Source organism: Lepidochelys olivacea (assembly GCF_965140295.1).
Source record: "Lepidochelys olivacea isolate rLepOli2 genome assembly, chromosome: 25".
Lineage (NCBI taxonomy): Eukaryota > Metazoa > Chordata > Testudines > Cheloniidae > Lepidochelys > Lepidochelys olivacea.
Genome location: NC_140435.1, coordinates 3,465,138 through 3,490,200, shown reverse-complemented (window position 1 = coordinate 3,490,200; position 25,063 = coordinate 3,465,138). Strand labels below are relative to the sequence as shown.

Genomic DNA, 25,063 nt, shown 5'->3' with positions numbered 1-25,063 from the left:
GTTCAAATAGTCTAAACTAATACTGAAATACTATTTTTAACTAGTTTCAGAGTAACAGCCGTGTTAGTCTGTCTTCGCAAAAAGAAAAGGAGTACTTGTGGCACCTTAGAGACTAACCAATTTATTTGAGCATGAGCTTTCGTGAGCTACAGCTCACTTCATCGGATGCATACTGTGGAAACTGCAGCAGACTTTATATATACACAGAGAATATGAAACAATACCTCCAACAATATAGTGTGGCTGATGTTATTAGGCCCTGTGATGGTGTCCCCTGAATAGATGTGTGGGCACAATTGGCAACGGGCTTTGTTGCAAGGATAAGTTCCTGGGTTAGTGGTTCTGTTGTGTGGTATGTGGTTGTTGGTGAGTATTTGCTTCAGGTTGCGGGGCTGTCTGTAGGCAAGGACTGGCCTGTCTCCCAAGATTTGAGAGAGTGTTGGGTCATCCTTTAGGATAGGTTGTAGATCCTTAATAATGCGTTGGAGGGGTTTTAGTTGGGGGCTGAAGGTGACGGCTAGTGGCGTTCTGTTATTTTCTTTGGTAGGCCTGTCCTGTAGTAGGTAACTTCTGGGAACTCTTCTGGCTCTATCAATCTGTTTCTTTACTTCTGCACCATCACAGGGCCTAATAACATCAGCCACACTATCAGAGGCTCGTTCACCTGCACATCCACCAATGTGATATATGCCATCATGTGCCAGCAATGCCCCTCTGCCATGTACATTGGTCAAACTGGACAGTCTCTACGTAAAAGAATAAATGGACACAAATCAGATGTCAAGAATTATAACATTCATAAACCAGTCGGAGAACACTTCAATCTCTCTGGTCACGCAATCACAGACATGAAGGTTGCTATCTTAAAACAAAAAAACTTCAAATCCAGACTCCAGCGAGAAACTGCTGAATTGGAATTCATTTGCAAATTGGATACTATTAATTTAGGCTTAAATAGAGACTGGGAGTGGCTAAGTCATTATGCAAGGTAGCCTGTTTCCTCTTGTTTTTTCCTACCCCCCCCCCCCCCCAGATGTTCTGGTTTAACTTGGATTTAAACTTGGAGAGTGGTCAGTTTGGATGAGCTATTACCAGCAGGAGAGTGAATTTGTGTGTGTATGGGGGTGGGGGGGATGTGAGAAAGCCTGGATTTGTGCAGGAAATAGCCCAACTTGATTGTCATGCACATTGTGTAAAGAGTTGTCACTTTGGATGGGCTATCACCAGCAGGAGAGTGAATTTGTGTGGGGGGGTGGAGGGTGAGAAAACCTGGATTTGTGCTGGAAATGGCCCACCTGATGATCACTTTAGATAAGCTATTACCATCAGGACAGTGGGGTGGGAGGAGGTATTGTTTCATATTCTCTGTGTATATATAAAGTCTGCTGCAGTTTCCACTGTATGCATCCGATGAAGTGAGCTGTAGCTCACGAAAGCTCATGCTCAAATAAATTGGTTAGTCTCTAAGGTGCCACAAGTACTCCTTTTATTTTTAACTATTTACAGAAATATATGTACGACAAGCAAGCTAGAGGATTGTATGTTTGGACGAAAGAAGAAACGCTCCAATGACCTCAGTTGTGAAAGAACAGGTTAAAGACTATTTAGAAAAGCTGGACATGCACAAGTCCATGGGTCCAGATCTAATGCATCCAAGGGTGCTGAGGGAGTTGGTTGTTATGATTGCAGAGCCATTGGCCATTATCTTTGAAAATTCATGGTGATCAGGGTAGGTCCCGGATGATTCGAAAAAGGCAAATATAGTAGCCAACTTTAAAAAAAGGGAAGAAAAAGAACCCAAGGAACTACAGCCTCACTTCTGTCCCTGGCAAAATCATGGAGCAGGTCCTCAAAGAATCCATTTTGAAGCACTTGGAGGAGAGGAAGGTGATCAGGAACAGTCAACATGGATTCACCAAGGGCAAGTCATGCCTGACCAACCTGATTGCCTTCTATGGTGAGATAACTGGCTCTGTGGATATGGAGAAAGCAGTGGACATGGTATATCTTGACTTTAGCAAAGCTTTTGATACGGTCTCCCACAGTACTCTTGCCAGCAAGTTAAAAAAATATGGATTGGATGAATGGACTATAAGGTGGATAAAAAGCTGGCTAGATTGTCGGGCTCAACGGGTAGTGATCAATGGCTCCATGTCTACTTGGCAGCCAATATTAAGCAGAGTGCCCCAGGGGTTGGTTTTGTTAAACATCTTTATCAATGATCTGGATGATGGGATGAATTGCAACCTCAGCAAGTTTGCAGACGACACTAAGCTGGGGGGAGAGGTAGATATGCTGGAGGGTAGGGATAGGGTCCAGAGTGACCCAGACAAAGTGGAAGACTGGGCCAAAAGAAATCTGATGAGGTTCAACAAGGACAAGTGCAGAGTTCTGCACTTAGGAAGGAAGAATCCCATGCACAGCTACAGTGGGAACAGACTGGCTAAGCAGCAGTTCTGTAGAAAAGGACCTGGGGATTACAGTGGACAAGAAGCTGGATGAGAATCAGCAGTCTGCCCTTGTTGCCAAGAAGGCCAACGGCACATTGGGCTGTATTAGTAGGAGCACTGCCAGCAGATCGAGGGAAGTGATTATTCCACACTATTTGACATTTGTGAGGCCTCATCTGGAGTATTGCGTCCAGTTTTGGTCCACCCACTACAAAAGGGAGGTGGACAAATTGGAGAGAGTCCAGTGGAGGGCAAAGAAAAGGATCAGGGGGCTCGGGCACATGACTTACAAGGAGAGGCTGAGGGAACTGAGGTTATTTCGTCTGCAGAAGAGAGAAGAGTGAGGGGGGATTTGATAGCAGCCTTCAACTACCTGAAGGGGGGGTTCCAAAGAGGATGGAGCTAAGCTGTTCTCAGTGGTGGCAGGTGACAAAACAAGAAGCAGTGGTCTCAAATTGCAGTGGGGGAGGTCTAGATTGGATAATAGGAAACTACTTCACTAGGAGGGTGGTGAAGCACTGGAATGGGTTACCTAGGGAGGTGGTGGAATCTCCATCCTTAGAGGTTTTTAAGGCCCAGCTTGACAAAGCCTTGGCTGGGATGATTGAGTTGGAGATTGGTCCTGCACTGAGGAGGGGATTGGACTAGATGACCTCCTGAGGTCTCTTCCAACCCTGTGATTCTATGACCGTCACTAGCAGTAAGAAGGAACTGGAGAGGTGGCGGGTCAGCAGGGCCCTATATGTGGCGCCATGAATGAGTGACTTCAGACAGCTCCACAGTTGACCCGACGGGTACTGCTAGGGGAAAAACCTTCTGGTGACTGTGCACGCGGTGCGCACACACCTAATTGGAATCGACATGAGCAAGCACTCAAAGAAGAACCAATCTTCATGCAACATCTGCTCCACATCTGGCATATAATTCTATGAGAGACGTGTATTTCCAGTGCTGACACTCAGATATCACTAAACAGAAGCCATAGTGCTGTATATTTCATAGAATTAGTCTTTTTGAATGCTAAGTCACAACACAGAACTAATATTTTGTTGAGGTCCAAGGAGCCGGTTTCATTGTTTTAGCCAAGCGTTTAATGATAGACAAGACTTCACCCAGGGGCATTATATACACGCAGGTACAAGTCCCATTGGGAACCATCACTACGTGAGTAAAACCTCTGGCTTAATTAATAAATATTAAATGCCACAAATAGAAAAATTTAACAAAATTACTCACAAAACAGCAATTATTCAGGCAGTATATCAGGAATGAACATATATTTTTCTGTTGGCTAAGAACATGAGTAACTTTATATGCAGCTTCACAGCCTCTCGTACAGGTCCTAATAAGACCAAAATACTGCAGGCTGAGTCATCACATGCCCACAGAGAGACATTAATTCTAGGAAGAAACCCTCCAGGTCAGAAAACCCAAACACAAATAAGCTAAAAATAGCAACTGTGGGAAGCACTGAGACAATGCAGTTTATCAAGAATGAAGTCTAGATGAAAAAGTTTTATAACCAAGACTAACATCAGAGATACATCAGTACTGCAGACAATAACTAGGAATAGACTTACCAGTTTCTCTCTACTGACTATCAGCAACCCCCGGGCTCCATTGATCTGAGCAAGCCTGACTTTCTCATAAAAGGTGCAGTTCCCCCGCATCACCATAGGGATTCTGTTATGAAATCCCCCATCTGGTACATCAGAAGGAGAACACAACACAGATGCTGTTTGATCCTGAAGCTGCAAGAGGGACTGGAGAGGAAGAAACATTAGTTGAAAAAACAAGAATCACTAGTTGAAAAACAAGAGCAGAAACTTAGACATGAAGTCTTAGGAAAAAATATCAATCTTAATTTCTTTATATTAAGCAAGAATTGCCATTTACAAAACAAACATACAAACAATCCCCCACCATCAACACACACATCCCCCTCCAGGATCTAAGGAGCAGGCACAAATATCTGCATGTAAGTTGTAATAAAACACAACACTTATATTAAAATGACGTCAAGATTACTTTGAACATTCAAGTCAGGAAACGAGAGTTGTAGAGGTCTCACAGTAACATGAACGGACATGCTGCCCATCTTATCTTGTATTATAGACAGCACTACTAGCACCACCTACAGTTAACACTGCCCAACACTTAATATAAGACCCCATTTTCAGTTGCTTATAGCTTAGCCAAACTTTAACAATTTGGTCTGAAATTTTCCAAAGTGATCATCTGCCCCAGGCTGAATTTTTTTGGAAAGGTTCAGTTAAAATAGTTCAGCTGCTTCCAAGAACAAGACTGGGGAGAAATGTTTTGCCAATGTTGAAAAAAGAATTGTACAACTATTCTATTGAGAAACCTTAGCGATGCCATGTTTGATGTAGGGAACTGACATTTTGCAGAGGGAGGGGGTCGGCCTGGTGTCAGCATTGTGCTGTTTGCCATTCCCATGCAAATTAGCCCAAACTTGGACAAGTTGTAAGCTTTTGCACATACTCAGTAGAGACTTTTGAGAGTGAAGAAGCTAAATTATCCAATGATTGCATCTGTACTGAAGGTCCATCCCAAGGATTCAAGGACTGAGCAAGACTTTCCCAGTAATTCAGGGTGGATAAAAACTAATGGTTTAAAAAAAAATTAGAACAAAATTGATTTTTTTAAATTTAAATTGGATTATTTAAAATTGGGTTTTTATTGTTATTTAAATTCTAAGTTTTTTTTTCTTTTTAAAAATGTACCTGTTTAAAGTGAAATCTGACTAATACAAAATATTTTAAGGCTTAAACTTATTATAATCTCTTAAAACATTTAAATAAAAATGCTGAATTATAACATGAGAATGGCCATACTGGGTCAGACCAATGGCTCATCTAGCCCAGTATCCGGTCTTCTGATAGCGGCCAGTGCCAGATGCTTCAGTGAGAATGAACAGAACAGGACAATTTTGCAGTTGGACGTATCGGGGAGTCTTCCCCCCAGTGCACTGAGCTGTCCCCTCCATCTTGGTTGCTGGGGAAAGGGCATGGATGCGCTGTTTTGCAGTGGGGAATCGGGCCTTCCCAGGGCATTGACTTGTCCCCTTCCCCCCTACCATCTCTGCTGTCTGTGCTAGAAGCCGCCACCCCGCCCTGCCTCCATTGCAGGCTGCACACAGTGCCTGCCCCAGCCATCCATCCCTTGCCACGGTGGAGTATGAGCTGCCAGGGGGAGCATCCTCAGCCTGTCCCTGGCAGCTGGCTCGCTCAGCCGTTTGCTGACTAGGGGCTCCCCTGCCAAACCCAGGGTTCCCCTGCCCCATTCCCCCAATCTTGGGGTCCCCCTCCAACTGACCCCCCCAACACAACATGGCTACCCCATCCCTTCCAAAACATACTTAACTCTTCATACACCTTTTGGTCAAATGACACTCCCCATAACAGCAACAGCCGCTTTAGAGCAACATAGCAAAAGGGCACCAATATGTTGCTACTAATGAGTGTCTACTGTATGTTGAATAGCACAGTCCTAGTACAGATCCTTCAGGGATCCCACTATTTACCTCTCTCCGTTGTAAAAACTGAACATTTTTTCTTACCCTTTGTTTACTGTCTTTTAACCAGTTACTGATCCAGGAGAGGATCTTCCCTCTTATCCCAGGATTGTTTACTTGGCTTAAGAGCCTTTGGTGTGGGACCTTATCAAAGGTCCAGTACACTATATCCACTGGATCACCCTTGTCCACATGTTTGCCGACTCTCTCAAAGAATTCTAGTAGATTGGTGAGGAATTATTTCCCTTTACAAAAGCTGTGTTCGACTCTTCCCCAATATATTGTGTTCATCTATGTGTCTGACAATCCTATTCTGACTATAGTTTCAACCAATGTGCCTGGTACACAAGTTAGGCTTAACGGCCTGTAATTGCCAGGATTGCCTCCGGAGGCTGATTTTTAAACATTTGCCATTCATCTGGTACAGGGGCTGATTTAAGTGTTAGTTTACATAACACACTTAGTAGTTCAGCAATTTCATATCTGAGTTCCTTCAGAACGCTTGAGTGATACCATCTAGTCCTAATGACTTATTACTATTTAAGTTACCTATTTGTTCCAATATCTCCTCTACTGACACCTCAATCTGGGCCAGTTCCTCAAATCTGTTACCCAAAAATAGTGACTCAGGTGTGGGAATCTCCTTCACATCCTCTTCTTCATTGAAGACTGATGCAAAGAATTCATTTAGCTTCTCTGCAACAGCCTTGTGTTCCTGAAGTGCTCATTTAGCAGCTTGATCATCCAGTGGCCTCACTGATTGTTGAACAGGCTTCCTCCTTCTGAGATCCTAAAAATGATTTTTCTGTTAATTTCGGTCTTCTGCTAGTTGCTCTTCAAATTCTTTTTTTGGCCTGCCCAATTACAATTTTACATTTGATTTGCCAGAGTTTATGCTCATTTCTATTTTTCTCAAAAAGATCTGGCTTCCCCTCTTTAAGGGATTTCTTTTTGCCTCTAAACATCGCTTTTACTCTATTGTTTAGCCATGGTGGCACTTTTTTTTTGGTCCTCTTTTTTTTTTTTAATTATTATTTGGGATATACATTTAGTTTGAGCCTCTATTATGGTGTTTTTAAATAGTTTCCATGCAGCTTGCAGGTATTTCACTCTTGTGACTGTTCCTTTTAATTTCAAATTTAACTAGTTTTCTCGGTTTTGTGTAGTTCCCCTTTTTTGAAGTTAAATGCCACTGTGAGGGGTTTCTTTGGTATTTTTGCCCCCTACAAGGAAGTTAAATTGAATTACATTGTGGTTGCTATTACTGAGCAGTTCAGCTATACTCACCTCTTGGACCAGATCCTATGCTCCACTTAGAATTGAACCAAGAACTGCCTCTCCACTCGTGGGTTCCAAGACTAGCTGCTCATAGAAGCAGTCATTAATGGTGTCTACAATTTTTAACTCTGCATCATGTCCTGAGGTGATGTATACCCAGTCAATATGGAGATACTTGAAATTTCCTATTATGATTTTTTTTTTTGTTTTTGTAGCCTCTTTAACCTCCCTGAGCATTTCAGAGTCACTATCACCATCTTGGTCAGTTGGTAGGTAGTATATTCCTATTGCTATACTCTTATTATTCAAGCATGGAATTTCTATCCATAGAGATTCTATGGTACAGTTTGAGTCATTTAAGATTTTTACTATATTTGACTCCATGAGCCTCGATCAAAAACTTTGATTTAAAAGCTGCTTTTCTGTACAAAAAAGAATCAGGGGAAAAAAAAAACCCCTAACTTTTAGGGTTAAGCTTTATAAATATGGCACAATAGGTCATGTATTAAGGGTTTGATCCTGTGGGAGACCCAAGAGCTCTGCTACTGGGTGCAAGAGACAGGCAAAGTCATTACAATCGTTGGGATCCAGCCTCTGGCTCCAGGAGATACCATATATATTGTGTATAGGGTTGCCAACTTTCTAATTGCACAAAACCGAATACCCTTGCCCCACTACTTCCCCAAGAACCCACCCCTGCCCTGCCCCTTCTCTGAGGCCCCACCCCCCACTCACTCCCACCCTTCTCCCTCAGTCGCTCACTCTCCTCCACCCTCACTCACTTTCACTGGGCTGGGGGTGTGAGCTCCGGGGTGGGGCCAGAAATGTGGGGTTCAGGGTGCAGGAGGAGGCGAGAGCTCCGGCTGGGGGTGCACACTTTGGGGTGGGGCTGGGATGAGGGGGTTGGGGTGCAGGAGGGGGCTCCGGGCTGGGGCCAAGGTTTAGAGTGCGGGAGCAGGCTCAGGCAGGGGGCTGGAGTGTGGGAGAGGGTGCAGGCTCCGGCCGAGCGGTGCTTACCTCAAGCGGCTGCCGGTTAGCGGTGCAGTGGGGCTAAGGCAGGCTCCCAGCATGCCCTGGCTCTGCACTGCTCCTGGAAAGCAGCTGGCATGTCCAGCCCGTTGGCGGAGGCATGGCTGGGCAGCTCTGCGCAGTGCACGCTGCCTGGGCCTGCAAGTGCCACCCCCGCAGCTCCCATTGGCCGCAGTTCCCAGCCAATAGGAGTGTGGAGCCAGCTCTAGGGGCGGGGGGCAGTACACGCTGCTTCTCTGATTGCCCCTACACCTAGGAACCGCAGGGATATGCCGGCCGTTTCCGGGAGCTGCGCAAAGCCAGGGCAGGCAGGGAGCCTGCCTTAGCCCTGCTGCGCCGCCGACTGGACTTTTAATGGAATGGTCAGTGGTGCTGACCAGAGCCACCAGGGTCCCTTTTTGAGAGGGCGTTCTGGTCGAAAACCAGATGCCTGGCAACCCTAATTGTATATCTCATCAAGATAATACACTGATCCCTCCTAGGTGGTCTCATATTCCTATTTTATAGCTTCTCCCTCCCTGAGGTCTGACTGTCTCAGTTCTCAAATTATGAATATTTGAGACTCCACCCACCATGACACTGCTCCATCAAATGGACAAAACACTGATCTGCTCAGTGACTACGAGCCCTTCTGGATGGTTATGGGCATTTCATGCAAACAGCTTTGCTCTGTCTCCTTGCATGTGTACACAGATAAAAACAGAAATCCATTCATTTTGCAATTGCCTCCCTCTGTCACTAAACAAATAAAATACTGCAGTGCAAAGGGCATTTGGGTTACTCAAGCAGAAGTCTTTGACTGTTGTTAGTTCTTTTGGGGGTAGGGCTCGGGTGGGGGGCTATGTAACAAGGGAAAAGGAGCAGTGTGCGCAACCAAAAAGGATCAACACTGGTGTGAATGCAGGACATTGTGGGCAGAAGGGACAAAATTCTTCAGACCACAGCCTCTAATGCTGATTTTAACAACTGGGAAAAAAATACTGCCATGGCTGCAGATTGTAAAAAAGACCTGTTTGGGAATATTTTCAAGAAATTCTGTTCCTTTGGGTAAAAGAGGATCATGTGCCAAATGTAAACAGGGCAACAGAAAGATGCAAGACTGAATGGTTGTCAGAATGAAACAGCATTATAAAAAAATGCTCCTCAGAAGACAATGACTTTGAAGATGATGATGATGTGGACATGTCTGAACAATCTGGGATGAGCTAGTTAGTAAATTTATTTTTGAACCATTCTTATGGACTGCCTACCTTGTCTTACTATGCCAGTAAATGATAACAGATTATTGTTTTTTGGGTGTATTACTAGTAAATTTCAAAAATGTTTGTGTTCAAAATATAATTAATATGTTGGTTTGTTGTGGGAGTATTTATCAATTATATTTTTACTATTACTGCTGGACTTTTGAAATGATTATTTTATTGCTCAATATAATCAAACATCCAAAGTGAAGAGTTCTTGTTTAAAAGTGAAGTTTTATTAGGCATTTATGAATTTTAAAATGTCTTTTTCAACCTGTTGCCAGAGATAAGAATTATCTAAATCTATGTAAACCCTTATGATTTATTCATTTTCCCCACAAAACTGGGTTTAGAATGATACCATTTAAACAATGCTATAAACAGCTGCAGTATGAGGAATCTTTCATTTACAATCTCATTTTTTAAAGTGCACTGAGTAATACTCCGAGCAAGAGTGATTTTGTCTCAGGGTCCGACTTAGACATAACGGGTTATGAACATCCATCGTCTGCAATGTCTGCAACTTCAGAGTCATCTGCTGGTACCACCACTAGTGCTGCAACTAAACACGTCAGACAGAAAATTACCTGCATTAAAAAACAAACAAACAAACAAACCAAAAAACCTGACCTTCATTATCCAGTAAAACTATGAATGAGTTCATAATCAGGACCAGCAAATTTCAGGAAGACTCCACAAAGGAAAAGTTGCAGTGGGGGAGGTTTAGGTTGGATATTAGGAAAAACTTTTTCACTAGAAGGGTGGTGAAACACTGGAATGCGTTACCTAGGGAGGTGGTAGAATCTCCTTCCTTAGAGGTTTTTAAGATCAGGCTTGACAAAGCCATGGCTGGGATGATTTAAATTGGGGATTGGTCCTGCTTTGAGCAGGGGGTTGGACTAGATGGCCTCCTGAGGTCCCTTCCAACCCTGATATTCTATGATTCTATGAAAAGATTGCTTGGATCACCTATGCAACAAATTCTCCCTTTCGTCTTTTTCAGAACGAACATTTCATTGACAGGATTTAATCATTATAGCCAGGCTACACTCCAACCGTGAGAGCACACATTGCTGGAAGGTTGGTGGATACCATGTATGAAAAGGAAATTGAACGGTGTGCAAAAAAAATTGACAGGAAATTCATTAATCTAAGTCTTGATGGGTGGAGTAATGTACACAATGATCCAGTAATATGTGCTTGTGAGACAACAGGAAACGGAGCTGTCTATCTTATAGAAACAACAGATACATCAGGAAATGCCCATACAGCAGAACACTTAAAAGAAACAGCAGTAAAAACCAGAGCAAACTGAACAAAAATTCAAGCGTCAAGTGAATAGCTAAGAATTGTCACTGAAAATGCTGCAAATGTAGCAAAGATGAGAAGAAATCTAGAAGATAATGAACCTAAAACTTATGACATCCGGATGTAGTGTTCATTTCATGCATCTTTTAGCCAAAGCCTTGAGTACATCTCCAGGAATAAAGAAGAATGTTGAAATTGCAAAGTACTTTCATAACTACAACTTTGCTTCAGCTTCATTGAAGAAAGCAGGAGAATCCAAATGAATTCTCCCACAAGATGAATGATGGAATTCAGTGTCTGACTGTTTTGCGCTATCTATTAAGAACTCCCCTATTCTGATAATTTGTGAAGAAAATTGTGACAAAATAGATGGAACTACCACAGCCAAAGTAATCAGCATTGGACTATAAAGAAATGTAGAAGATATGCTGAATATACTGAAACCTATTTCCATAGGCTCGGACAAATGGCTGAAAGATTGTGGTTCTACTGTTGATGCTGGAAAGAATTTCAAGAACTTTTATTGAAGAAAGAAATACCCATCAACAGTGTTAAATTGCAGGAAGTAAAGAGGCAGATGGATCAAGCACATGCTCTACCTCATTTTCTTCCCAATAGTCTCAATCTAGAGCACCAGGGTAGATGCCTAGTTGCTGACAAAGATGCTGCTATACGACATGGGTATCTAATAATCACACATCAAATCATGCCAGCCATAATAAATTTCAGGATTGGAGGTGAACCATTCAAGCAGTTCATGTTTGCTGATGATGTTTTAAAGAAAGTCACAGCATTGAACTGGTGGAAGTCACTAGCTAAGCACTTGGGACCAGAGTTTTTTGAAGTGTTAAACTAGTTTTGACTGCTGTAGTATTTTCTGCAAGCACAGAAAGACTATTTCCTTCATTTGGATTAATTCATTCAAAGTTGAGAAATGTACTGAGATTGAAAAAGCAGGAATTCCAGTCTATGAATAAAAATGAGGAAGGCGGAGATGAGATCTACTAGTTTTAAAAGTTTGAAGGTTAGCCTAAGTAACTTAGAAGACTGTCTAATTTTTCAGAGATGTAGGCAACTAGGAACTTAAATTCCAGTCACTTTCACTTAGGTGTATTTGAAAATGTTTCCAGGCTGACCTGAAATAATCAGTTAATTCACGAACTACAGTTAGCCCCTGTTTTAATAAAGAGGAGGTTACTCAGTTACTGCACAAGGTGCGGTTCTTCAAGGTCTCTCTCCTGGTGGGTGCGTCACTTCAGGTGTCGGTGCTTCTCAGCACCATTGATAGAGATTTTCGGTAGCAGTGTCCATCCAGGCTACGCATGCACAGTAGCTGTCTTGCAGTGCCATTACTCCTCATACAACATGTGTGACACCCGAACGCCTCAGTTCCTTCTCTACCATGGAGTACTCACAGGAAACCTGAAATAGAGGGGAGGGTAGGGTAGGGTAGTGGAACACCCACAGGGACACACAACTTGAAGAACCTCAGTTACTGCACAAGATGAGTAACGTTCTCTTGTTCTTCAGATGATGTCTCTGTGGGTGCTCCACTTCAGGTGATTGTAGGGCAATGTCCCACTGTGGACAGAAGGGGCTTTGGAGTTGTTTGCATGGTTGAAGGGAGCACTTTTAGGCCTAGCATGGCATCTGATCTTGAGCTTTGAATGACTGCATAATAATTTGTGATTGTATGCTCAGATGCCCAGGTTGCCGCTTTACATACGTCTATTATTGGTACATAGTTCAGAAAGGCTACTGAGGTTCCTATTGATTATGTAGAATGAGTCCTGATCTCTACTAGGGGTTCTGTTTTATTTGGTTGATAACAGAGCTGGATGCAGCTAGAGATCCATTTTGATGGTCTCTCTGTGGATATTTTTCTTCGTTAGTGATTCCAGGATAAGTTTTAGACTGTTTCACACCGAGGAGCCTTCCGGCCTCATAAAATGGAAGCCAGGGGCACGGAAAAGTAGAAATAAATTCTGCCAATAGGCCCATTACTGCCTGACAGTTCTTCCAATGCTCGGGTGCTGTCCTTCTCATCACTCTCCAGCCAGGTGCAGGGGGAAGAAGATAGAAGTAGTACCAAGGCTTGGCAACCTGCGACAGAAGCTGGGAGCAATAACCTGGACATTACAACATGGTGACCCACAGCAGCAGCTGGGGACTATGACAACCCAATACTTTCCTAGTCTTTTAGGTGTGGCAGGAAAATTCTTATCTCACTATTATATCTTCCCACGGTGCATGAGGAGAGACATATAGCTATAGATTATTGAGGAAATCTGCTGACCTCATAAGTGTAGTTTACAGTACTTGTTACATTTCTGCCTGAAGGATTATCGCTTGGTGTGTTTTAAAAATATCTATTTTACCATTTGAATCCAACGATGATTTGGACTGCTAGCGTGCTTCCCCTAAGAATGGAAAATTTCCCTTTTGGGGATATGTATATACATACCCCTAGACCAGTGGCTCTTAAACTTTTCAGACTACTGTACCACTTTCAGGAATCTCATTGGTCTTGAATACCCCAAGTTACACCTCACTTAAAACTACTTGTATTTTTAAAGGCTGATTTTTTAAGCAAGTGTCACAGGACACTATTACCGAAAAATTGCTTACTTTTACCATATCATTATAAAATATATTGATTGGAATATAATTATACTTACATTTCAGTGTATAGTATATAGAGCAGTATAAAACAAGTCATTGTATGAAATTTTAGTTTGTACTGACTTCGCTAGTGCTTTTTATGTAATCTGTTGTAAAACCAGGCAAATATATAGATGAGTTGATATACCCCCTGGAAAACCTCTGCGTACCCCTGGTTGAGAACCACTGGCCTAGAGTAACCAACACATCTTTATGACCTGGTCTTTTCTGCACTGATTTGCCATGCTGCCCACTCTGAGGGTGGGCAGTGAAACCCATAGTTATGATTATCTGCTATGCTGTACTCTGAAGGGGAGCAGGGAAACCAGGCTCTTTGCACATTTGTGTGCCGTGAGGAAAACAGATTTGCTTCGAGCCTCTTAGAGGAATCTGAGTCAAACTATTCATATGATGACGGGGATCACTGGGGCTTCCCTCTCCTTAGTGCTTTTTGTTGCACAGAGGGATCTGAACATCAGCGAGACCCTTCTTTTTCTTATCCTCCTCATCTGATAGGGAGAGAGAAATTTCAGACTGAGTCTCCTAGAGAGGGAGGGTGTGAAAAGGGGAAGGACGACACCTTATGGTTACTCTTCACAGCTTTCTTGCCCTGAAAAAGAGGGGGCTGGAGGGCTGTGCTGGCCTGGGTCCAGAAGAGGGCTTCCCAGGTTCCCACTCTTTATTCAAGAGAGATTCCTGGATGAGCCTGGATATAGACTGACTTTACCTCAAAGGCACCATGCTCCAACCTTGGAGGTTCCAAAGGAATTCTTGGTCCACTTGCTGCACTAGGAAACAAAGCTGGTCTGACTTTGCTGGCAGGAAGTAATCTTGAGCCATTGAAAGACTGGGCAGGAGGACATGCTGTGTAATGGAGGGAGGGACTGAGTCTGAGGGCCCCTTATCAGGCTCTCCTTGGTTTGTCTGCTCGAGATCCCTTTTAGTAGCTCTCTGCTGCCTCAGGGGGCCCAATGAGGGACGTTGCTCCTGATGCTTCTTGGAGACTCTTCTGTTCGGGAGTGGGAGGCTGCAGGAAAAACCCTACTCCAGCACAAGCATTTCAGAGGGGACTGAATTTCCACAAAACAGGTGCAGCTCTCCCTGCAGGCACTCAATCAGAGTGGAGGTGCTGGAGATAGTTTCTGGCTTATCCTCTCTTAGCCTTCTCCACCATGCTGCACTACATGTAAATGGAAAGTCCCAGTAACTATGAAGAGAAAGGAAATCCCCTCTGCAGATAAAAGGCACACCCTGAGAGCCTGGAAATTTTAAGCCAATGTTTTTCAGAAGAAAAATTGGTGATTTCTCAGAGGGAAGGCAGACCTTCCCTTCTAGATTTGGTCTAATCCTAGGCTGCAGAGAACAGAGACCCATTCTCAAGAATCTGTAGACCTCATTACAAATAAGACTTCTACTGACTTAGTGGAATTTGGAGCTTCAATCTACTTGCAGCACTTCAATTACTGTCTAGCTTAGAAAAGTGACTCTGTTCACAGTCACATCTGCCGATTTGAGTAGAAAAAGTTTACACCATTAATTCATGTTAGACAAGCTTGCAGGAGAGATGGAGCCTGTTTTAGCTCACAAATCATCCACAGAATTGTTAACTAAATTCTAGTTGCAAAGCCAATTTCTTCACTTGTTTACAATGGTTAAGCCCCCAATTAAATCAATGGGAGTTGTACCATTGTAACTGAGAGCAGAATCTGGACCACCAAACCTGTATTACTGGTGTTTGCCAGTGTTCAAATGAAAGGTAGTATATCAGTTTGAATCACACTTCTCTCATATAACAAATATGAAACCTTATTTTTTAGTAGATATACAGGTAGTATACATATTGCGTGGATCCAGGCCACACAACACAGAGAGAGCTGCATATGCGGCCCACAATGGTAAATAGGTTGAGAACCACTGGAATTTACGCCCTTCCTGGAATTTACGCCCATCATCCTTCCTGGAATTTATGCCCATTTAATACTTTAGTCCCGCTATGAGTGCGGGGGACTGGACTAGATGACCTCTCGAGGTTCCTTCCAATCCTATGATTACTTCTTTTCCTGTCCTCAGTGGTTAAGGAGAATAATTTATCATCATCCTCCTTATAACAACCATTACATACTTGACAGGTTTCAGAGTAGCAGCCGTGTTAGTCTGTATTCGAAAAAAGAAAAGGAGTACTTGTGGCACCTTAGAGACTAACAAATTTATTTGCGCATAAGCTTTCGTGAGCTACAGCTCATTTCATCGGATGCATTCAGTGGAAAATACTGTTTTTTCCACTGAATCAATCATAGAATCATAGAATGTCAGGGTTGGAAGGGACCTCAGGAATTCATCTAGTCCAACCACCTGCTCAAAGCAGGACCAATCCCCAACTAAATCATCCCAACCAGGGCTTTCTCAAGCCTGACCTTAAAAATATCTAAGGAAGGAGATTCCACCACCTCCCTAGGTAACGCATTCCAGTGTTTCACCACCCTCCTAGTGAAAGAGTTTTTCCTAATATCCAACCTAAATCTCCCCCACTGCAACTTGAGACCATTACTCCTTGTTCTGTCATCTGCTACCACTGAGAACAGTCTAGAGCCATCCTCTTTGGAACCCCCTTTCAGGTAGTTGAAAGCAGCTATCAAATCCCCCCTCATCCTTCTCTTCTCCAGACTAAACAATCCCAGTTCCCTCAGCCTCTCCTTGCAAGTCATGTGCCCCAGCCCCCTGATCCTTTTCTTTGCCCTCCACTGGGCTCTCTCCAATTTGTCCACCTCCCTTCTGTAGTGGGTGGACCAAAACTGGACGCAATACTCCAGATGAGGCCTCACCAATGTCGAATAGAGGGGAACGATCACGTCCCTCGATCTGCTGGCAATGCCCCTACATATACATCCCAAAATGCCATTGGCCTTCTTGGCAACAAGGGCACACTGCTGACTCATATCCAGCTTCTCGTCCACTGTAACCCCTAGGTCCTTTTCTGCAGAACTGCTGCCTAGCCATTCGGTCCCGAGTCTGTAGCAGTGCATGGGATTCTTCTGTCCTAAGTGCAGGACTCTGCACTTGTCCTTGTTGAACCTCATCAGATTTCTTTTGGCCCAATCCTCTCATTTGTCTAGGGCCCTCTGTATCCTATCCCTACTCTCCAGCATATCTACCTCTCTTCCCAGTTTGGTGTCATCTGAAAACTTGCTGAGGATGCAATCCACACCATCCTCCAGATCATTTATGAAGATATTGAACAAAACCGGCCCCAGGACCGACCGTTGGGGACTCCACTTGATACCGGCTGCCAACTAGACATGGAGCCATTGATCACTACCCGTTGAGCCCGACAATCTAGCCAACTTTCTATCCACCTTATTGTCCATTCATCCAGCCCATACTTCTTTAACTTGCTGGCAAGAATACTGTGGGAGACAGTGTCCAAAGCTTTGCTAAAGTCAAGAAACAACACGTCCACTACTTTCCCCTCATCCACAAAGCCAGTTATGTCGACATAGAAGGCAATTAGATTAGTCAGGCATGACTTGCCCTTGGTGAATCCATGCTGACTGTTCCTGATCACTTTCCTCTCCTCTAAGTGCTTCAGAATGGATTCCTTGAGGACCTGCTCCATGATTTTTCCAAGGACTGAGGTGAGGCTGACTGGCCTGTAGTTGCCAGGATCCTCCTCCTTCCCTTTTTTAAAGATGGGCACTACATTAGCCTTTTTCCAGTCGTCCGGGACTTCCCCCGATCACCATGAGTTTTCAAAGATAATGACCAATGGCTCTGCAATCACATCTGCCAACTCCTTTAGTACTCTCAGATGCAGTGCATCCGGCCCCATGGACTTGTGTTCGTCCAGCTTTTCTAAATAGTCCTGAACTATGCATCCGATGAAGTGAGCTGTAGCTCACAAAAGCTTATGCTCAAATAAATTTGTTAGTCTCTAAAGTGCCACAAGTACCTCCTTTTCTTATTACATACTTGAAGACTGTTACCATGTTTCCACTCAGTCTTCTCTTCCCCAAACTAAACAAACTCAATTTTTTCAATCTTTCCTTGCAGGTCATGTTTTCTAGACCAATAATAATTTTTCTTGCTCTCCTCTGGACTTTCTCCTAATAGTCCACATCTTTTCTGAAGTGTGGTGCCCAGAACTGGACACAATACTCCAGTTAAGGCCTTATTACTGCTGAGAAGATTGGAAGAATTGCTTCTTGTGTCTTGCTTACAACACTCCTGCGAATACGTCCCAGAATGATGCTCGTTTTTTTTTTTTTGCAACAGCATTATATTGTTGACTCATTTAGTTTGTGATCCACTATAACCTCCAGATCCTTTTTTGCAGTACTCCTTCCTAGGCAGTCATTTCTTATTTTGTATTTGTGCAATTGATTATTCCTTCCTAGGTGTAGTACTTTGCATTTGTCCTTATTGAATTTCATCCTAGTTAATTCAGACCATTTCTCCAGTTTGTCAACCTCATTTTGAATTTTAATCCTGTCTTCCAAAGTGCTTGCAATCCCTCCTAACTTGGTACCAACCACAAACTTTATAAGTGTACTCTCTGTGCCACTACCCAAATAATTTATGAAGATATTGAATAGAATTGGACCCAGGACAGCAGACCCCACTCGATATGCCCTTCCAGCTCAATTGTGAGCCATTGATAACTACTCTCCAAGTATGGTTTTCCAGCCAGTTGTGCATCCACCTTATAGCAGGTTCATCTAGGCTAGATTTCTCTAGTTTAAGAAAAGGTCATCTGAGACAATATCAAAAGCCTTATCATATATCTCAACTTTGGTATCTCCTGCTTTCCCCCATCCACAAGATGTCAAAGAAGGATATTAGATTGGTTTGACATGATTTGTTCTGGACAAATCCATGTTGGCTGTTACTGTATTACCTTATTTTCTTCTAGATGCTTACCAATTGATTATTTGCTTCATTATCTTTCCGAGTACGGAAGTGCTGCTGACTGGTCTATAATTCTGTGGGTTGTCCTTATTCCCCCTTTTTTAATAGATAGGTACTATATTTGACCTTTTCCAGTCCTCTGGGATTTCTCCCATCCTCCATAATTTCTCAAAGATAATCGCTAATTGGTCAGAGATCTCTTCAGCCACTTCCTTAAGTATTCTAGGATGTATTTCAACAGGGCCTGCTGACTTGAAGACATCTAACTTTTCTAAGTAATTCTTAACTTGTTCTTTTCCTATTGTGGCCTCACACCCTACCCCATTTACACCGATGTTCTCTATGTTGGTCATCTGATCCCTGCTAATTTTTTTTTGTGAAAATGGGGGGGGGGGGGAAGAAGAGGGGGGGATGAGTCATTTACCACTTTGGCCATTGCTGCATTTTCTGTTATTGTCCTTCCCTCCTCATTTAGTAATGGGCCTCCCCTGTCCCAAGTCTTCCTCTTGCTCCCCATGTATTTGTAAAATTCTGTCTTGTTACCCTTGTTACCTGATAGGAGGCGCTCATGAGATGTGGGTGCACACCATCATACATCCTTTATAATTTGACCGAGTTTCCACTTCCTGTATGACTCTTTTTTGAGTTTCAGGTCACTAAAGATCTCTTGGTTTAAGTGATGGTCGCCTTTTTCCATACTTCCTATCTTTCCTACGCACTTGTATAGTTTGGTCTTGTGCCCTTAATAATGTCTCTAAAAAACTGCCAACCGTCTTTCCATTAGACTTGCTTCCCATGGGATCTCACCTACCAATTCTCTCAGTGTGCTAAAGTCTGCCTTCTTGAAGTCCACTGTCTTTATTCTGCTGGTTTTCCCTCCTACCATTCCTTAGAACCACAAACTCTATCATTTCATGGTCACCTTCACCCAAGCTGCCTTCCACCTTCAGATTCTTAGCTAGTTCCTCTCTGTTTGTCAATCAAATCCAGAATTGCCTCTCCCCTAGTTGTTTTCTCCACCTTCTGTAATAAAAAGTTGTCTCCAATGCATTCCAAGAACTTGTTGGATAATCTGTGCCTTGCTATATTATTTTCCCAAGAACTTCTGGGTAGTAGAAGTCCCTCATCCAAAACACAGGATTTGGTAGTGATGTTTCCATATGAGAAGATTAAAAAGACTGGGACTTTTCAACCTGGAAAAGAGACGACTAAGGGGGAATATAATAGAGGTCTATAAAATCATGACTGGTGTGGAGTAAGTAAATAAGGAAGTGTTATTTACTCCTTCTCATACCTCAAGAACTAAGGGTCACCAAAGGACATTAATAAGCAGGTTTAAAAACAAAACAAAAAGTATTTCTTCACACAACGCACAGTCAACCTTGCCACAGGATGTTGTGAAGGCCAAGCCTATAATAGGGTTAAAAAAAGAACTAGATAAATTCACAGAGGATAGGTCCATCGATGGCTATTAGCCAGGATGGGCAGGGATGGTGTCCCTAACCTCTGTTTGCCAGAAGATGGGAATAGGTAACAGGGGATGGATCACTTGATGATTACCTGTTCTGTTCATTCCCTCTGACAGTGGCCAATGCCAGGTGTTTCAGAAGACAGGATACTGGGCTAGATGGACCTTTGGTCTGACCCAATATGGCCGTTCTTATTCACTGGTTCTTCCTGTTTATTCACCATACTTCTTGCATTAGTATATAGACATCTAAGATGTTTATTAGATTTCCCCTTTATATTCCCTCTTGTCTCTCCTTTGTCTATGCTGCAACTTCCCATATTCCCCGGAGATTCTGACCTTTCACCCACAGGGCTCCACATTTTGAATTTACCTGTTGGCTTTTGTCTCCTGCCCCCATTGAACCTAGTTTAAAGCCCACCTCACTAGGCTTGCCAGTCTGTATCCAAAGATACTCTTCCCCTTCCTTGACAGGTGGGCCCAATCTCAGCAGACCTTCTTCTCAGAACAAGATCTTGCAGTTGAGGAAGCCAAAGCCCTCCTGGAGACACTATCCAGGCAGCCATGTATTTATCTCCAGGATGTATAGGTCTCTGCCTAGACCTGTACCCTTGACCAGAAGGATCAATGAGAAAACGACCTGTGCTCCAAGCTCCTTCATCCTCACTCCCAGAGCACTGTAGTCACTTCTGATCTGCTCACGGTCATATCTTGTAGTTCCATTAGTGCTCACATAGATGAGCAGCATGGGGTAGTACTCAGAGGACCAGATGATCCTTGGAAATCCCTCCGTAATGTCTTGGATATGGACCTCTGGTAGGTAGTACACCTCTCGGGATGCCAGGTCAGACTTGCAGAGGGATGCTTCCTTCTCCCTTAGAAGGGAATCACTGTTTCCTTTTCAGAGTGATGGTTGCGATCCTTCCAGCCTTTGGGGTACAAGGCTTCCCATCCTGCACCTTTGCGGGAGATTCCTCATCCCTTGCTACCAGGGTAGCATATCGGTTTATGGACGGTGGGTTGGGAGCAAGGGTGGAGCACTCTCTGCTGCCAGAAGTAATCAGCAGCCAGATTCCTCCCTATGAAGGAGCAGTTTCCTCCTTCCCTGGTGATGTTACTGCAGTCCTCTTGAGCTCGATTTCTTCCTCAAACTTGGAGGTCTCCATATGCATGTTTTCAATTAATTCCTCCTGCGCATGGATGCTCCTCAACCTAGCCACTGCCTCCTGTAGCTCTCTCACCTGCCCCCTGAGAGATTCCACCAGTAGGCACCTCACACATTGGATGGTCCCTCCAGCCTGGCTTTCTATGACGGGGCAAAACAGGCCACAGTCTGCAGATCCACACCAGGATCTGGGTACAGGCATTGTCAAGTTCTCTGCCTGGACACAGGTACAAGTGGAGGAGACAGGAGCAATGTTGGACCGAAGACACTGCCTTTCCAAACCATACTGATTTTATTCCCTTTCCCTCCTACAAACTCCCCTGTTTGCTAGCTCCATCTGGTCGCTTAGTGTCTGCCTTTTAAGCTTCTCTCCCAGGTCAGTCCTGCCCCCTCGTTAACACACAAGGGAAGGGTAATCACAAGGATGATGAAAAGCGATCACAAGGATTAAAGGAACAATGGACAGGGGGACTAGTGACTTCCTAGCACCCACTCAACTAGCAGATAATAGGTCTCTGGCCCCACTTCCAAACAGTCCCTAAACAATCACACAATCCACAGCAGACCACACTTGTAAACTTTAAGCAAACTAAAAGAAAAACCAAACAGGCAAACAAGCTGGCCCACTCACCCCAAGAATGTGTGTAATTTTAAAGGAATGCCCCCCCCCCAATAATCACATTCTTATCAACTTTTTAAATCTATTATTTTTACATGTAATATTTAAGATGAATGGAACTGAAAGTAGTTAGCAATTCCCTCCCACCCCCCAGTGTGTTTTCATTGTGCATTGGACAGCATTTTATGTCTAGTCAGTTGCACCTCCTTTCTCATGCACTAGCATGATGAGATCACAGGCATATTGTTCCCCCTGACCCTAGGGGAACATGTAGGCCCTACCCCAGGGGAAGCTCATGCTCTGCCCTAGGCTGCGCTTAGGAGTTGAGCTCACTTCCACACTCTACCCCAGATCCTGCAGAAAGATGTTTTACCAGTAATGGTAAGAAAGTGGCCGTTTCATTTGAATTTAAGGTTTTGTCTACACTAGCATTTTTGTTGGTAAAACTTTTTTCAGGCAGGGGTATAAAAAACCCACACCCCCAATTGACAAGTTTCGCCAACAAAAGCGCCGGTGTGGACAGTGCTAAATGGGCTGGCATAGAGCGGCTACACGGGAAGATCTTACGGTGGTGCAGCTACAGCGGTACAGCTGTGCCACTGAAAGGTCTGTAACGTAAACATAGCCTAAGGTTGTGGTCCAGGGTGAATCAGGCAGTCCCAATGGCCAAAATATTCAGTGCTGGTGTGTTTATTTCATACAACAGAAGTGTCAAAAATAATTCAAACAAGAACATGCCCATCAAAATAAATCCCTCTGCTAGAAAAAGAAGCCTCTGGGGCCCAGCACTCCAGAGAAAAACCTTGCCAGTTCTGCCTCCCACAGTGTCTGACTTTGCAGAGTGAGACTTTGATAACTTCAGACAGAGCTCAGAGAGCTGACAGGTGAACTAAGTCCTCTCCACAGTTAGGCTCAGATGGGTCCCTTATAAAATTGGACCTAACTTCTCTTTGACTTACTTTGGCTCACTCTGCCACAGTGACTGCACTCTGATAAGTGAGCAATATGAGTCACAGAACAGCTAGGTGAGCTCCCTTTACTTCCAAACCGCTATGAGCAGGGCCCTACAAAATTCACGACAGTGAAAAATGTGTCACAGAGCGTGAAATCTAACTCCCACATGAAATCTGGCACCCAGCCAGGGGCTCCTACCCTGTGCAGGGTTCCAGCTGCTAGTCCGATGGGGATGGAGGAGACTTCCTCTACCCCTGTAGGGCCGCTCCTGGGGCAGGTCAGACCTACCTCTGGGATCTCCCCAGCTGCAGGAAGCTTCGCAACTCCAGCTGTCGCCCCCCACTCTGCGCAGGGAGGTTCCAGCTCCAGCTGTCGCACTCCTCCCTCCGTACAACAGCTCCAGCTGTCAGCCCTGCACTGCGAGGGGAGGCTGCTGGGAAAACCAGACCTATGGTAACCCATCCCCCATACCCTGTGACCCTCACTTCTGTGCTGCTGCTGGCAGTGGCATTGGCTTTAGAGCTGGGCACCCAGCCAGCAGCCTTCCGCTCTGGCTGCCCAGCTGTGAAGTCAGTGCTTCTGCCAGCAACAGGGCAGAAGTAAGGGCGGCAATACCACCCTCCCCACAATAGCCTTGCAACCCTCCCAGCCTGACTGCCCTTTGGGTCAAGACCCCCCCAGTCACAATTCAGTGAAATTTCAGATGAACATGAAATTGACTAATTTAAAAAATCTCTGGCCGTGAAATTGACCAAAATGGACCGTGAATTTGGTAGGGCCTTACCTATTCTTGGGAATCATTTTAAAACTGGGGACACTGGTGGAGCTATGGTCTTCTCTTTCCAGTCCCATGCATGGGACCAGGGGCAACAGGAGCCAGCTTCAACCATCAGTCCCCCTGGATTGAAAGGTATCTGGGGAGTGAACAACGCAGGATTAACCTTTGTGCTCCTGTTGCTGCTGCGGCCGCTGCTTAGGTCACTGAAAGGGAAGAGGCCTGGCGGGCAACACTGCATGGAGAGGAAGGGGAGGTGGGAGAAGAAGAGGTGGATTCAAATACATTTGTTATTGTGTCTGGATCGGCCTACACCCCCGCCAAAAGACCCTTGTAAACATCAGAAGGGCTGCAGAGAAACATATATGAGAAACATTACTAAATTAAATTAATAAAACAGTGTGAGCAAGCGGCTGAAAGAGGGCACTCTTAGATAATTGAAACAGGCCAATTATTCAAATTGACTGGTGTCCCTTTAATAATTTAAAAATGTTGGCAAGCCTCATATTTTAGGGCTAGCTAAACTGCACTTTTATAAATTAATTTCAGTTTCCATTTAAGAATTTATTACTGTTCTGAAGTGGAGGGAAGCCACTCACTTTTAGTTCAACGATGCCCTGGGCATTGATGGGTACCCACTGCAAATGTATTTAAACCAAGCATGTGGTCACGCCACTCTTACTGGAGGTTTTTAACTTATTCAAATAATTGTCCTAACAGTTGGTACCAAGTGAGAAAATATGCATCTTTTAGGCTATATAGATTCTTATAGCATGGTCATCACTGTAGTCTCTGAGACACAGTCCTTAACATGTACACAAGCATTTGCAAAAGTCATCCAATAAGAGACTGGAATCTATTATTCTAACCAAATAACTGGTGGGATTAGACATTTTATTCTGACCCGCATGCTGATCAACTTAATGCTCAGAAGCATGAGATATGCTTATCTTTATTTTAATATTGGAAAGTTGCAAGTAATATTGGTCATAAAAATGTATTTTTTATTTTGGATTTCAACGTATGGATATAGAGAGACAAGTTCTTCAGATCTGAAGAAGAGCTCAGAGTAAACTTGAAAAATTGTCTCTCTCACCAATAGAAGTTGGTCCAATAAAAGATATTACTTCACCCACCTTGTCTCTCTAATATCCTGAGACCAATATGGCTACACCAATACTGAATACAATATATGGACATAGACAGAAAAGGATGCCTATCCCATTTCTAGGTATCATAATATATAATTAAAAATACAATTTAACTCAAACAAGACCAGCAGTAGCAAACTGGTGACCTTTCTCCACACACATCTACCCACAGACAATGGACTTCCTCTAAACCAGTGGTCTCCAACCTTTTTAGGCACAAGATCACTTTCTGAATTTAAGTGTAACCCAGGATCTACCCAGCCCTTCCCCGAGGCCCTGCCCCACTCACTCCATTTCCCGCCCTGTCGCTTGCTCTCTCCCACCCTCATTCACTTTCACCAGGATGGGGGAGGAGGTGGGTGTTTGGGAAAGGGTGCGGGGTCTGGGCTAGGGCTGAAGGGTTCGGAGTGTGGAATCGGGCTCCAGGCTGAGCCTTGGCCAGAGGGTTGGGGTGCAGGAGGGGATGAAGAGTGCAAGCTCTGGGACGGAGTTTGGATATAGGAGGGGGCTCTGGGCTGGGGCAGAGT

The 25,063-nt window shown here is 44.0% G+C and overlaps 1 protein-coding gene across 5 annotated transcripts in view; it reads right to left on the bottom strand.

The window, feature by feature from the left end:
• Positions 1 to 25,063, bottom strand: part of SPPL2B (signal peptide peptidase like 2B) — a 97,178-nt gene that overhangs the window by 62,914 nt on the left and 9,201 nt on the right. For all 5 annotated transcript variants that reach the window (XR_014709589.1, XM_084614308.1, XM_084614311.1 and 2 more), the window contains one exon: positions 4,031 to 4,213. Coding sequence is in view for 4 of the 5 variants with exons in the window: in XM_084614308.1 (XP_084470434.1) it covers positions 4,031 to 4,213 (183 nt within the window). In the remaining variant the exon portion in view is untranslated. The remainder of the gene's footprint in view (positions 1 to 4,030; positions 4,214 to 25,063) is intronic.